Raw genomic sequence first — 13,359 nt, 5'->3', positions numbered from 1 at the left:
GGGAAGCTTTGTCATTGCAGTGAGAGTTAAAGCGGTGAGCAGGTAAAGGATGAAAAGGAAGTAAAAGAACATCAGAGCCTTGGCTCATGTTCTGAGGGAACTTTTTTCATGGCTGTAAGGTCTTTGCAATCATTCCACAGTTATTTTCCATCACTGATTTGGGCTCTGGCGTGAACCTTCAGTGCCATGCACAGATAGGCATTCAGTGTTACTGACCAGGTGGCCACAGCTGCAGGCTGTGGAAGGTGTCTACACACAGTGATGGAGGGTCTCCAGAGATTCCCAGTGTGAGGAAGGCCCCTACTGTGATACATAATGAGCTGCCCTGTGCAGCCAGGACCTCCCCGGCCCAGCCCAGAGCATTCTCCCTGAGGAGGTTTTCTCCTGCGGGCATCTGTCTGTAAATAGGTAATAGCAGAGATTTACATCTGTCTCAGCTTTACAGTGTGTCTGCATTTTCTAGTCCTCTCGTTACACTAGGCTTCCCAGCCAACTGCCTCGTGGAAGTTGTTTTTGTAAACCTTCTAGTAGTACTGGTTGGTTGATATTCACTGTTTAATTTTTGTTGTGACTACTACTTTTTAAGGCCCAGCCGTGTAAAGAATATGAGGCAGTCATGTAAGCACAACTAGAATTGAAAACTGAGTTTTGCTTGTGGTAATACAAGAGTTTCAGAGTCAGGCTTACCTAAGGTGGTTTTTCACCTCTCACTTGCAAATAATTTAACCTCTCTGGCTGCAGTTTCTTGTCTGTACAATAGTTATACATTCCTACCATGTGTTCTAAGGATCAAATGAGAGGTCATATGTAAAAGTGACCTATATGCCTTATACATAGGAAACACTCAATATATCTGAGTCCTGTAGTGCTTATTCTCCCTACCCACCATCTAGTCTAGAAATGTCAAGAACAAGACAGAGTTCAGTTTGAGTCTTTGTTTGTTATTTCAGTCATATCCTGGCAGAATTAAGAACTGGTTCATTTTGGTGGGAAATGTAGGCGCACAAAGGAACTGCAGCCACCAAAGGCAGGATTGCCTTAGGCCAGAGCTTCTCACCAGGGCACACTGATGGGCCAAGAGCCGGGTACAGGATGTATGGAGATATTGATCCTCTTAGTCCATGGAGCAGCCGGGGGTTCCAGGGCTTGTGGAGAGCAACCACCTCCATTTATTGCAGCCTTGTGCTTTGTGGTGTCATCTGCATTGTCATCATTCCTTATGTGCTCTGGGATGTGGAATGGGAAGGAAAACTCTGCCTTAGACTAAACTAAACTCACTGTTTGGCACCAAGAAAAGTTCTAAGTTGGGGTAGAAAGAAAACATTTGATTTTCCTTTAGAGTCACCAAAAAAGTTCTTAGAAGTTGCTGTAGCATCTGGAGTCTCTGTTAGCACCTAAGGTGCCTTGGTGTGTTTGATATAAATGCAGCCCTTTCTCTGGGCAGTGAATGGAGCGTGGCTGGGTTCTGGCCCCTCGCTGCCCCTCAGCTGGGCACCTCAGGCAGTGCACACAGGCAGCCACAGCCTTGGGGAGGAGACACGATGCTGAACGGTTAGGTTTAAGGCTTCTCAGAATCCATGCTCCTCACACAGCCCGTTCTGTTTCTTTTTCAAATGATCTCAGGTGATACATGCCTGAGGAACCCACTCCACAAACAGCAGTCACTCCCTCTCCGGCCCATCATCCCCCTCGTTGCCCGGATCTCGGATCAGAACGCTTCTGGGGCCCCCCCAATGACTGTCCGGGAGAAAACCCGCCTAGAAAAATTCCGTCAGCTTCTCTCCAGCCACAACACTGACTTAGGTGAGTCCCTGTGGGCCCAGGCAAGGTAGGAGCTTTTGGTGACTGGAATTCTCGGAGACCTGGAAGCTACTGCTCTTTATTCTTCCTTTTACTTTTCTAGCTTGTCCTGACCTGGTGCCCATTGCAGTGACATGCAGGTATTAAGTCAGACATATGTTACTAGAGATTATGGACCAAATTAGGTGGGACTGGTTTCTGTGGCCTGTAGACCCTACTGCACCTATTCTAACTTTGATCTCCCCTATCTCATGGTGACTCTTACTGAAATCTACACCCACTGGTCTTTCTCTTCCCTGCTAACTTTCATCTCTGAGCTGACAGGACTGCTACTGCAAGGCCATGTCCTTGGCACTTGGCTGCTCAGGGCTGTTTTGGGCTTTTCCCTGTGCTTATGGGTACCAAGTGGTGGTGGTGGTCTTATATGAATGGAAGGAGACATCAGGCAGTGCTGGTTGCGGTTTGCTTTAGAGCATTTGTGGAGAGTTCACCTAACAAGGCTGTTTTCTGTTTATAGATGAACTGAGGAAGTGTAGCTGGCCAGGGGTTCCCAGGGAGGTTCGACCTGTAACCTGGAGACTCCTGTCGGTGAGTTCTACCTACTGTGTAGAGAAGTGTGAGCCTCACACAGCCCTTCTTGCCTGATGAGGTTAGTCTGGACACATTGGTCTTAACTCCATAGACTTCTCTAGTCCTACTGGATATGACAGAACTATGGGACTGTAGTCCTATTTCTGTGCATAAAGAAACACATTCTTAAGAGTTTATTCACACACATGTAGAGGTACACAGACTTGTACCAATAGTCATGGTCTCACGTTCTTAACAGTGAGGAAGAAGAATAGAGTGAGCTTTGAGCAAGCTCAGACATTCCCTGTGCTTCACTCCTGTTTCAGTCGGAATAACCAAAAGTTGAAACCCACTTTGATCTGTGAAGAGTTGATAAATGGGCCTCCCTTGGAAGCCTTACTAGTCCTGCTTTCACCAAGTACAGAGCACTGTGCCAGCCGCTACGATAGGAACACTTGGGTTTCCTGAGCCTGTAAAATTCATTCATTCATCTAGTGAGGATTGATTGAGGGCCTGCTGTTTGCCAGGCATAGTGCCAGATGCTCTGAGCAGATACAAAAATGAATAAACCACAGTCCCTACTCTCCAGGCACTCACTGTGGAATGCATTACATAAATGTTTTCAAGAAGAAGGGTCTGTCTCCTGACTGCTCGCCCCACCTCTGCTCTTGCAACCATATAATCATTGCCTCTGCCACTTCTAATCAGTTTGAATGCTATTCAGAGTAGATTTGGTGAGAACGGAAGGGGAACAGAAAATACAAGAATGAGAGTGGGATCTAGACCAAGGATAAGAATGAAAGTTGGCCTGGAGCTTTGGCTAGGCTGGGGGCTGCTGCCAGAAGTTCTGTCTGAGTGTTGTAGCTATTATGTCATGGATTCCATTCAGCTGCTTCCTAAGCTGGTAATTCTGAAAGTTACACTGGAAAAGAATGTAACTGGCACCAACTTACTTGGCACACTGCTGAGATGTGCTGTAGAGGTTGCTATATCCCTGCATTTCTCAGAAGTATGGCCCTGGACACACGCAGCCCTCCAAGGCCATGACTTGGGTCCAGCTCCCTCCCACTGACCTACATTCACTCCTGTACTGTGCCAGCTCTGGGAGCTGAAGAGTGCTCACCAGTGGCTCAAGCTCCAGCACAGTGCGGGGCCAAGGGAGTAAATAATCCTGGGAAAGCTGGCCTTGCTTCATCTGCTCACATGTGGATCTCATTCAATGAGAAGAGGGCAAAAAATGGGTGGCCAGAACCAAAAAGGGATTTACCCTTGGCAGTTTTCCTTCTTGATAGTTTCCAAACCACTGCATAGATTAAAATAAAAATTAAGGATTTATCCAACCGTTGTCTTTCCCCATCTGACCAGCAGTCTTGTCTATAGGGCTATCTCCCAGCAAACACTGAGAGGAGGAAGTTGACCCTGCAGCGGAAGCGGGAGGAATATTTTGGCTTCATTGAACAGTATTATGACTCTCGAAATGAGGAACATCACCAGGATACCTACAGACAGGTACAGTCATCACCTGCTGCCTCTTTGCTTACCAGTCATACACTTTAGGTATGTCTCATGGTGGTGCTCTCAGGGTACAGGCTTTCCAAGTCCTCAGGCTGTGGTATATTGGTTAGGAGTTAAATTTATCCTCAAAACTGTTTCCCCTCTTTTCATTCAGCAGCTCTGATTTTAGCCATTTTAAATAGACAGACTTTTTTGGCACTAGTCAGTGCAGTGCTTCTCAAACTTTAATGTACATACAAATCACCTAGGATTTTGATACGATCTCACCTAGAGATTATGAGAAAATGCAGATTCTGATTTAGCGGGTCTCGGGTAAAACCTGAAATCCTAATGTGCTCCCTTGCAATGCTGCTGCTGCTGGTCCACCAACCACACTGTGAGTAGTAAGAGTTATCGAGTATGGAGAGGAAAGACAAGCTCACTTAGCAGTGGTCCAGTCCCTCTGGACTATGACATCAGTATGTCTTTCTGGCAGCTGCAGTGCTGTTTCGGCCTCTGTGACTGTCTGTAGGAGCTGTAGCTATCAGTAGTCTTGTCAGGGAGTCTTCCGTCTGCCCATAAGGGTCCTCATGGTCTGCGGAAAGGTCTGCTCCCAACATCACACATGGAGGGAGGAGAAGAGTAGGCCAGGGGTCGCAGAAAGTGAAAGGTGGGCAGCTATCTACAACAAGCCTCAAGAACTGAAGTAGCCTCTGCTGCTGCTGCTGACACAGTCTTTTGCATAGCTAGACTGGGCATTGGGAAATCCCCGAGTTGAAATGGACCATAGTGATGTCTTAGGTAACAACAGAAGTAAGAACTTGCAGCTTCAGTTACTGAAGGCCAACTCCTTTTGGTCCTTCCCCACTTTTTTTTTTTTTTTTGCGATGGAGTCTTGCTCTGTCGTCCGGGCTGGAGTGCAGTGGCGTGATCTTGGCTTACTTGCAGCCTCCGCCTCCCGGGTTCAAGTGATTCTCCTGCCTCAGCTTCCCAAGTAGCTGGGATTATAGGCATGTGCCACCAGGCCCGGCTAATATTTTGTTTATTTTTTTTGAGACGGGGTCTTGTTCTGTCACCTAGGCTGGAGTGCAGTGGTGCAATTTCGGCTCACTCCAGTCTCTGTCCCCCAGGTTCCACCGATTCTCCTGCCTCAGCCTCCTGGGTAGCTGGGATTACAGGCGCACACCACCATACCCAGCTAATTTTTGTAATTTTAGTGGAGAGAGGGTTTTGCCATATTGGCTAGGCTGGTCTCGAACTCCTGACCTCAGGTGATCCATCCACCCACTTCAGCCTCCCAAAGTGCTGGGATTATAGGTGTGAGCCACTGCACCCAGCCCTAATCTTTGTATTTTTGGTGCAGATGGGGTTTCATCATGTTGGCCAGGCTGGTCTCAAACTCCTGACCTCAAGTGATCTACCCACCTCGGCCTCCCAAAATGCTGGGATTACAGACGTGAGCCATCGCCCCTGGCCTTTCCCCACTTCTTACACATCGTGACTTCATAAACAAGTTCATCTCTGGTTCCCTATTTTAGGACATTTATGCAGCTTTCTGAGCTCTTCTAGTTCTTAGGAACTGTCGATGAGTAAGATTCTGAAAGAAGGGTACCTACTTGGATCATACCTGCTACATACATGCCAGCCCAGAGTAAAACAGACTTCAGAGCAATAAGAAAAAACCCTCAGGCTGTGAAGCCTATTGCCATTTGACTTAAGTGGTTTCTTTTGGGAGGTTTCCTAATAAACTACTGTTATCATGGAAACATGTTCCATATGGGCAGGTAGGTATAACTAGATTTTTTTTCTGTGTCAGTCACTTCTTTCTGAAGATAAACTGTGTTTTCTTACTACTATGATTCCCATTTCTTTAAAAAAAAAAAAAAAAACTTGTCAAAAGAACAAACTGGACCGAGCATAGTGTCTCACACGTGTAATCCCAGCACTTTGGGAGGCCGAGGCGAGTGGGTCATCTGAGGTCAGGAGTTCGAGACCAGCTAGGCCAACATGGTGAAACCCCCATCTCTACTAAAAATACAAAAATTAGCCCGGCATAGGGACAGATACCTGTAATCCCAGCTACTTGGGAGGCTGAGACAGGAGAATTGCTTGAACCTTGGAAGCGGAGGTTGCGGTGAGCCGAGATAGTGCCAATTACACTCCAGCCTGGGGGTCAAGAGCGAGACTTCATCTCAACAATAACAAAAAAGAACAAACTGGCATTTGTGTTTTTGGACATGCCTTCTCTTTTTCAGATTCACATTGACATTCCAAGGACGAATCCTCTCATTCCGTTGTTCCAGCAACCACTTGTACAGGAGGTGAGGGAATTACTTAATGTTCTTTGGCACTTCTCCCCGCATAGTTCTGTGGCACCTGTTTACAGGTTTGCGGCTAATCATAATAGTACCTTACGTTCATATATGCAGCTTTGGTTCCTTTAGAGCACGGATTCATGCATTCTCATTTCATCTTCATAACAAATCTGTGAGCAGAATAACACTTTGAAAGGCTAAGGAACTTGCTCAGAATTTTGAGTCTACCTGGTGGCAGAATGAAGAACCCACATCTTAGAATTCCTATTCCTGTATTTGCTCTACTTTATCAAGCTGGAAGTAGTGATTTTTTAAATCGTGGTAAAATATATGTAATAAAAAATTTACTGTGTTAACCATTTTTTAGTGTACAGCTCGGTGGCATTAAGTACAGTCACATTGTTGTATGACCATCACCGTCCACTTCCAGAACATTTTTCATCTTCCCAAACTGAAACTCTGTACCCTTTAAATATCAACTCCCTTCCCCAGCAGCCTCCATTCTATTTGTCTCTAAGAATTTGACTACTTCAGGTAGCTCAAATAAGTGGAATCATACAATATTTGTCCTTTTGTGACTGGCTTATTTCACTTAGCATAATATCTTCAAGGTTCATGCCTGTTGTTGCATGTGTGAATTTCCTTCCTTTTTTAAGGCTGAATAATATTTCGTTGTGCATATGTAACACATACTGTTGAGCTATTCATCTGTCAGTGGACACATGGGTTGCTTTCACATTTTGGCTATTGTGAGTAATGCTGCTGCTAGTATGGGTATGTGACTATCTGTTTGAGTCTTTATTTTAAATTCTTTTGGGTATATATTTAGAAGTGGGATTAGTAGTTATGTTTTGAGACCTAACAAGTTAATGAAGTACATGGAAGGTGTCAGTGGGACTATTATGTTTTGACTTAAGCAGTAACTGTAAACTTCTTAAGATTAGGGATTTCCTTTGCAACTTTACAGTAGCCAGGACACTAAGTGTTAGTGCTCTTTTAACGGAACTTGCCATTCTCATAATAGAGAGGAATGGTGGTTAAAATGCTGAAAATAATTTCTATTTGACTTTGGGTTATATTTATAATTTTGTTTAAATATAGATGTCTCTACTGGTGGGGTCCCTCATGTCTTACCCATAGCATAAAGAAGATTTTGAAGGTAACACCATTATTTTAACTATAAGATTCAGCTCATAGGAAGCTAAAAACCCATTCACGATCCCTTTATCGTCCCATACAGTTTTCCATGGCTCAGGACTGCTTATTCCTCATTTTAACTTGGAGATGTTCAGAGACTTTTCTTTTACCTGTGTATGCTTACTCTAAATTTGGAGATGGAGAAAGTAGTCAGTTTAAAAGGCTTCTCAGCCAGGCATGGTGACTCACTCCTATAATCGCAGCACTTTGGGAGGCCAAGGCCAGAGGGATTGCTTGAGCCCACGAGTTCGAGACCAGTCTGGGTAACATAGCGAGACTCTGTCTCAAAAAAGTTGCAGAATTAGCCAGGCATGGTGGTATGTGCCTGTGCTACTGTGCCTGTGCTATTTGGGAGGCTGAGGAGGGAGGATCTCTTGAGCCCAGGTGGTCAAAGCTGCAATGAGCCATGATCGTGCCACTGCACTCTAGCCTGAGTGACAGAGCAAGATCCTATCTCAAAAAAAAAAAAAAAAAGGTTGGGGGCTGGTGGCTTCTCATAGTAGTGCATCCTGAATACAATATGGGAATTCAAACTTTATTCTTTCCAATTTTTCCTGAATTACCATTTCATCTAGCAGGCTACAGTCATCTTTTTAGTTTTTTTAATTTTAACTTTTAAGAGACAGGGTCTCACTCTGTCACCCAGGCTAGGGTGCAATGGTGTGATCATAGCTCACTGCAGCCTCTACCTCCTGGGCTCAAGCAGTCCTCCTGCCTCAGCCTCCCAAGTAGCTGGGGCTACAATCATGCACCACTGCACCTGGCTAATTTTTTTCTCATAATTTTTTGTAAAGATGGGGTCTTGCTTTGTTGCCCAGGACTGGTCTTGAACCCCTGGCCTCAAGCACTCTTACTGCTTTTCCTCTCAAAATGCTGGAATTACAAGGCGTGAGCCACCATCCAGTCTAGTAAAAATGCCAACCAAGAAGCAAAGAACTAAGTAACACTGAATACGGAAAGGCTTGCTTTGAAAACCTGAAAGATACCTGAGAATTGACTATAGTATGTAAAAATTACCCACACTAGTAGAAGAGACCCAGGAAAACCTCCAGGGGTTATCCTATCCACTCCTCTCTCTAAGGCAGGATTATCCCAGACTTTTTCTACAGTGAGCATCCCATGGTCTCCCCTGATTACCAGGCTTGGTGCTCTTCAGTTTCCATCTCTTTGACCACTTCACTTTGACCGTGTGAGTGTGTCTGTGTTGTCCCACCCTTACTAGACAGGATGATTGCAGGTCTCCTGATTCTGAACAGCTAGCTTCCATGTACTTGGCCATTGTTACAGCCAGGCACCAAGGATATGAGTATTTACAAAGAGCTGATCCTATGGAGTAGAAGCCCTTCTAAGTCCTTTGGAAAGACCAACCTGGAGGAGCTTTTTAACAGAGGCATCTAGACAGACCCAGGTCATAAGAAGTACAAAGAAAGAGAGTGAGCCAGGGAATTCTTGAGATTTTCCTGAAAATGATGGTTCTAGCTTTGGCTGTGTTTTCAAGATAGGGGGGTCGTTTAGCAACGGAGAGGAAATAGAGTGTAAGAATGCTCCCATTAGAGTGTTGGGCTGAATGCAAATGAGGTTGCTGTGCCTTTTCCTCAACTGCACAAAGCAAATAGGTAGGTCTAGTGAAGGCAGAGAGGCCAGCACCCTTCCAGGGAGGGCTTTGTTCTCACTGCCTGTGAAGACAGCAGTGTTGACAGTGAAGGAAGCCGTTTCTCAGCTCTGTTTGCCAGCTGTAGACACAACTATCTATGACAGAGGGGCTGGGAAGCATCCTTTATATGTCTCTAGATTCGCTATGTCCCTCCTACACTAGATAACCATCTTCAAAAACCATATAACCATTTCCTGTTTATTGGTCTCCCTGGGAGGTTTTTCTCCCTTGCACCTGCTTGAGAGGGCCTCTTCATTCTGATGCTGAGGTGATTGGCTGAGATTCTCCTGAGTCCACGTGCTTTCTAATCTCCTACCCTATCATCTGCATGTACTCACCATCACCTCTGCCATCTCTCTGGTGTGATTCACAGAGACATAAGGCAGCCCAGTCAAAACCAGTCTCAAGAATGTATCAGACTCAGGAGTTGTGGTCACCAGGATGAAACCAGGCAATGGGTATCATCAGGTTGAGAGAAGGTGGGGAGAAACTCAGAGGGCCTAATGAAAGCAAGGAGAGTATAGTTGAGTGGGACAGGGCATAATTCTGTAAAGGGACTATAAAGATCTTTCCTTTGTCCCCAGCCTAGGCCTCTGGCTTCTTGTGGCTAATATGCTAAACCCAGGGTCTTTCCCATGGGGGCCCTGGGTGGTTTCTCTGTTCTCAGATATCCAGCTGTAGGAGTCCATAGGATTTTGTTTGACTTCCTATCCTTAGCAGATGTCTGAGTTGTATCCTGATATGTGAAGTGACTTCCTGCAATGTGCAGTCTGTCACTTGGTCCTAGTCAGGCTGGGTTAGAATTAAATCTAGACCTCCTTTCTTCTCAGCAGGGAGAGTGGAGGGTAGTAGAGAAGGTATTTCCTCTCTAAATCCTATAATGACAAAAAAAAAAAAAATTTAGCAAAAAGCATCAGAACTAGAATGTTCTGATATCTTGCTCTTGGAAATAGAAAACAGTATCTACAGATGAGAATGTGGTGGCCTGAATTAACAGCATTCATCCCAAATGTTTTCTAAGTCATTTGGGTTGCAGTTCTTTCCTTTTCCCAATTTCGTATTATGGTGACCAGATAATGAAAAAATGAATAAAGGGCAAGAAGTATCTACCCCTACTTGAAAACAATTAGTGTATTAGAAACTTTTTGCATTTATATACTTCTTTATCCCACAGTATTTTTAAATTTTCCTAAAAATTCTACGCCAACCCAGAGGTAAATAGTGAGGTAGGTAAATGGAGGGAGGGAGTGTGTCCCCGTGATTTAACACTCGTGTCTTTCTTTCTCATTTTCCTAGATCTTTGAAAGAATTCTATTTATTTGGGCCATCCGCCACCCTGCCAGTGGGTATGTCCAGGGAATTAATGACCTGGTCACTCCATTCTTTGTCGTCTTCCTCTCAGAATATGTGGGTAAGAAGCATTAGTACCAAGTTGAACAAGCTATTGCTCTTTCTTATCTGCCGTCTGTCTGTTTGTTTTTCCCAAGAGTCCAGCCAGTGGGTATGTCTTGCTAGAAAATAGATAGTGCCTTTGGAATACACAGCTAAAACTACTTTTAACAGCGGTTGCTGCCTGGAATTTATCGCTTAAGATGGTCACAGATCTCACCTAAAAAGATCTGCTTTGTCACAAGAATGACCACATTGATATGTTTTGTAGTTTTATGGTTTATTTGAGATTATTTTAGGATTATTTTGAACTTGTTTCCGACTCAGGCTCTCATCCATGTAAACTGGAATTTTAGATTGGACATCAGGCCTGCACACTCCAGTTCACTTGCTGTATCTTAGGAGCAGGATGTGGACATGCAGAGGACAAAAGGTTGTGGCACCAGAACCCAGCACATATGGGAAGTGATGGAATGGGCCAAGGAGAACTCCAAGACCTTGGTTTCTCCCCACTCCTTCTTCACCTCTCACCCCACTGGGTTCTTGTCACTTTAGAGAGAGATTTGATTTCATGGCAGCAGTTAGGTTTTCTTATAGTCCCAGCCTCTGCCAGCCAGCCTAAGTTAAGCAGAGTCTTAAAGGAGTTGAGGATTCTGTGTTTCTCTGTTTTGGTTTCCTTAATCACTTCTGCTGAGAGAGTCACAGGAAAACCCATCTGCCACGGCCTGATGCTTTGTTTCCTTAGGTAAGGAGAACCTCATGTAGGAATAAGAACATCGAAAGGGATCTTAGAAAGCCATTCATGTAATTCCTCATTTCACTGAGAAGTTGTGAGATTCTCTATCTCCTTATTAGAGGCAGAGCTAGGACTAAAACCATTTTCTTTAGACTCTGAGGGTGGTGGATGATTGTGGTTTTTGGAGGAAGCCATTTGGAGGGGTTAGGGGGTTGGGTGATGAGAAATGGGTGAGAGTGGAGCCGTTTGGAGAGGACAGCGTAAGAAATGTCTCACTTGGTCTATCCTATCCAGGTTTTCCAATGGGGCTCAGAGGGATGATGAGGTCTTTCATGAGGCAATCTTGGAAAATTAAGGCAACTGACTAAGAAGGCTTTTTCTAGAGGACTTTTACATCTTCCCCCCACCCCCCTGCCTTAATAGATCAACTTATGGAAGCAGCATAATTCTACTATGTTGTATAATTTTATCAAGAGAGCAGTTCAGCTGATCTGTTGGGATTTTTTAGTTGCTTCTTGCAGTAGTAATTTTCTAAAATAGTATTGAAGAATGAGCCTAGGATGGTATTAACCCATTCATTAATTTACATTTGAAGTCTAAATGCTGTCATGAAATCTTGCTAACAGTGTTGTGCCAGTTAAAAATAATCCTCAGCAGCTGTAGTTCTGATTAGATATTTAATTATCTTGTTAGCTTTGTTTTTTATATTTGTATTTTGTTCCAAGCCTGTCTTCACTTTCTTTAGGTGCCCATCCCATTACTACCTCAACCCCATCAAGCAGTGTGCCTTCCTGTGATAGATATGACTGCTTTCTAATCTTGGTACAGGCATATCTTGTTTTATTGAGCTTTGTAGATATTGCATTTTTATAAATTGAAGATTTGTGGCAACCCTGCATTGAGCAAGTCTATCAGTGCCATTTTTCAAAAGCATGCGTTCACTTTGTGTCTCGTGTCACATTCTGGTAATTCTCACAGTATATTTAACTTTTCATTATTATTATATCTGTCATGGTCATCTGTGATCAGCAAACTTTGATGTTATTGTTATAATTATTTCAGGGTGCCATGAACTGCCTCCATATAAGACAGTGAACTTAATTTATAAATGTTGTGTGTGTTCTGATTGCTCCACCAGCTGATCTTTCCTCATCTCCCTCTCCTTGGGCCTCACTATTCCCTGAGACACAACAATATTCAAATTAGCTCAATTAATAACTCTGCAGTGGCTTGTCAGTGTTCAAGGGAAAGGAAGTTACATGTCTCTCGCTTTAAATCAAAAGCTATAAGTGATTAAGCTTAATGAAGAAGGCAGGTCAAAAGCTGAGCCAGGCTGAAAGCTGTGCCTCTTGTGCCAGCATGCCAAATTGTGAGCAAAGGAAAAGTTCTTGAAGGAATTAAAAGTGCTATTCCAGTGAACACACAAATAATATGAGAGCAAAATAGCCTTATTGCTGATACGGAGAAAGTTTTACTGTTCTGGATAGAAGATCAAACCAGCCACAACATTCCCTAAATCCTGAGCTTAACCCAAAGCAAGGCCTTAACTCTCTTCACTTCCATAAAGGCTAAGAGAGGTGAGGAAGCTGCAGAAGAAAAGTTTGAAGCTAGCAGAAGTTGGTTTTCATGAAGTTTAAGGAAAGAAGCCATCTCCATAACATAAAAGTACAGGGTGAAGCAACAAGTGCTGATGGAGAAGCTGCAGCAAATTATCTGGAAGATCTAGCTAAGATCACTGATGAAGGCACTACACTAAACAGCAGATTTTCAATATAGACAAAACAGCCTTCTCTTGGAAAAAGATGCCATCCAGGACTTTCTTTTTTAAATTTAATTATTTTTTTAAGAGACAGTAGCATGATCATAGCACACTGTAACCTTATACTCTGACTAAAGCAATCCTCCTGCCCCCTGAGTAGCTAGAACTGCAGATGCACACCCACCACACCCGGCTCACTTTATAAAAACAATTTTTGTAGAGAGGGAGTCTTAGTGTGTTGCCCAGGCTGGTCTTGAATTCCTGGTTCAAGTGATCCTCCTGTCTTGGTCTCCTGAGTAGTCGGGATTAGAAGTACACAGTAGCCACTATGACCAGCCTGCTATCTAGGACTTTCATAGCTAGAGAGGAGTAGTCAGAGTCTGGCTTCAAAGGACAAGCTGGCTCTCTTGTTAGGGACTAAGGCAGCTGGTGACTTTAAGTTGAA

At 44.0% G+C, this 13,359-nt stretch overlaps 1 protein-coding gene across 1 annotated transcript in view; it reads left to right on the top strand.

The window, feature by feature from the left end:
• TBC1D22B (TBC1 domain family member 22B) overlaps positions 1-13,359 on the top strand; it is a 76,976-nt gene that overhangs the window by 24,345 nt on the left and 39,272 nt on the right. Inside the window, exons 4-8 of the mRNA XM_023212694.2 lie at positions 1,624-1,803; positions 2,318-2,388; positions 3,751-3,879; positions 6,120-6,185; positions 10,327-10,441. Coding sequence (XP_023068462.1) covers positions 1,624-1,803; positions 2,318-2,388; positions 3,751-3,879; positions 6,120-6,185; positions 10,327-10,441 — 561 coding nt within the window. The remainder of the gene's footprint in view (positions 1-1,623; positions 1,804-2,317; positions 2,389-3,750; positions 3,880-6,119; positions 6,186-10,326; positions 10,442-13,359) is intronic.

The sequence above is a fragment of the Piliocolobus tephrosceles genome, chromosome 5, assembly GCF_002776525.5.
Source record: "Piliocolobus tephrosceles isolate RC106 chromosome 5, ASM277652v3, whole genome shotgun sequence".
NCBI lineage: Eukaryota > Metazoa > Chordata > Mammalia > Primates > Cercopithecidae > Piliocolobus > Piliocolobus tephrosceles.
The sequence above is the reverse complement of the archived record's forward strand: the minus strand, read 5'-3'. Positions and strand labels throughout refer to the sequence as shown.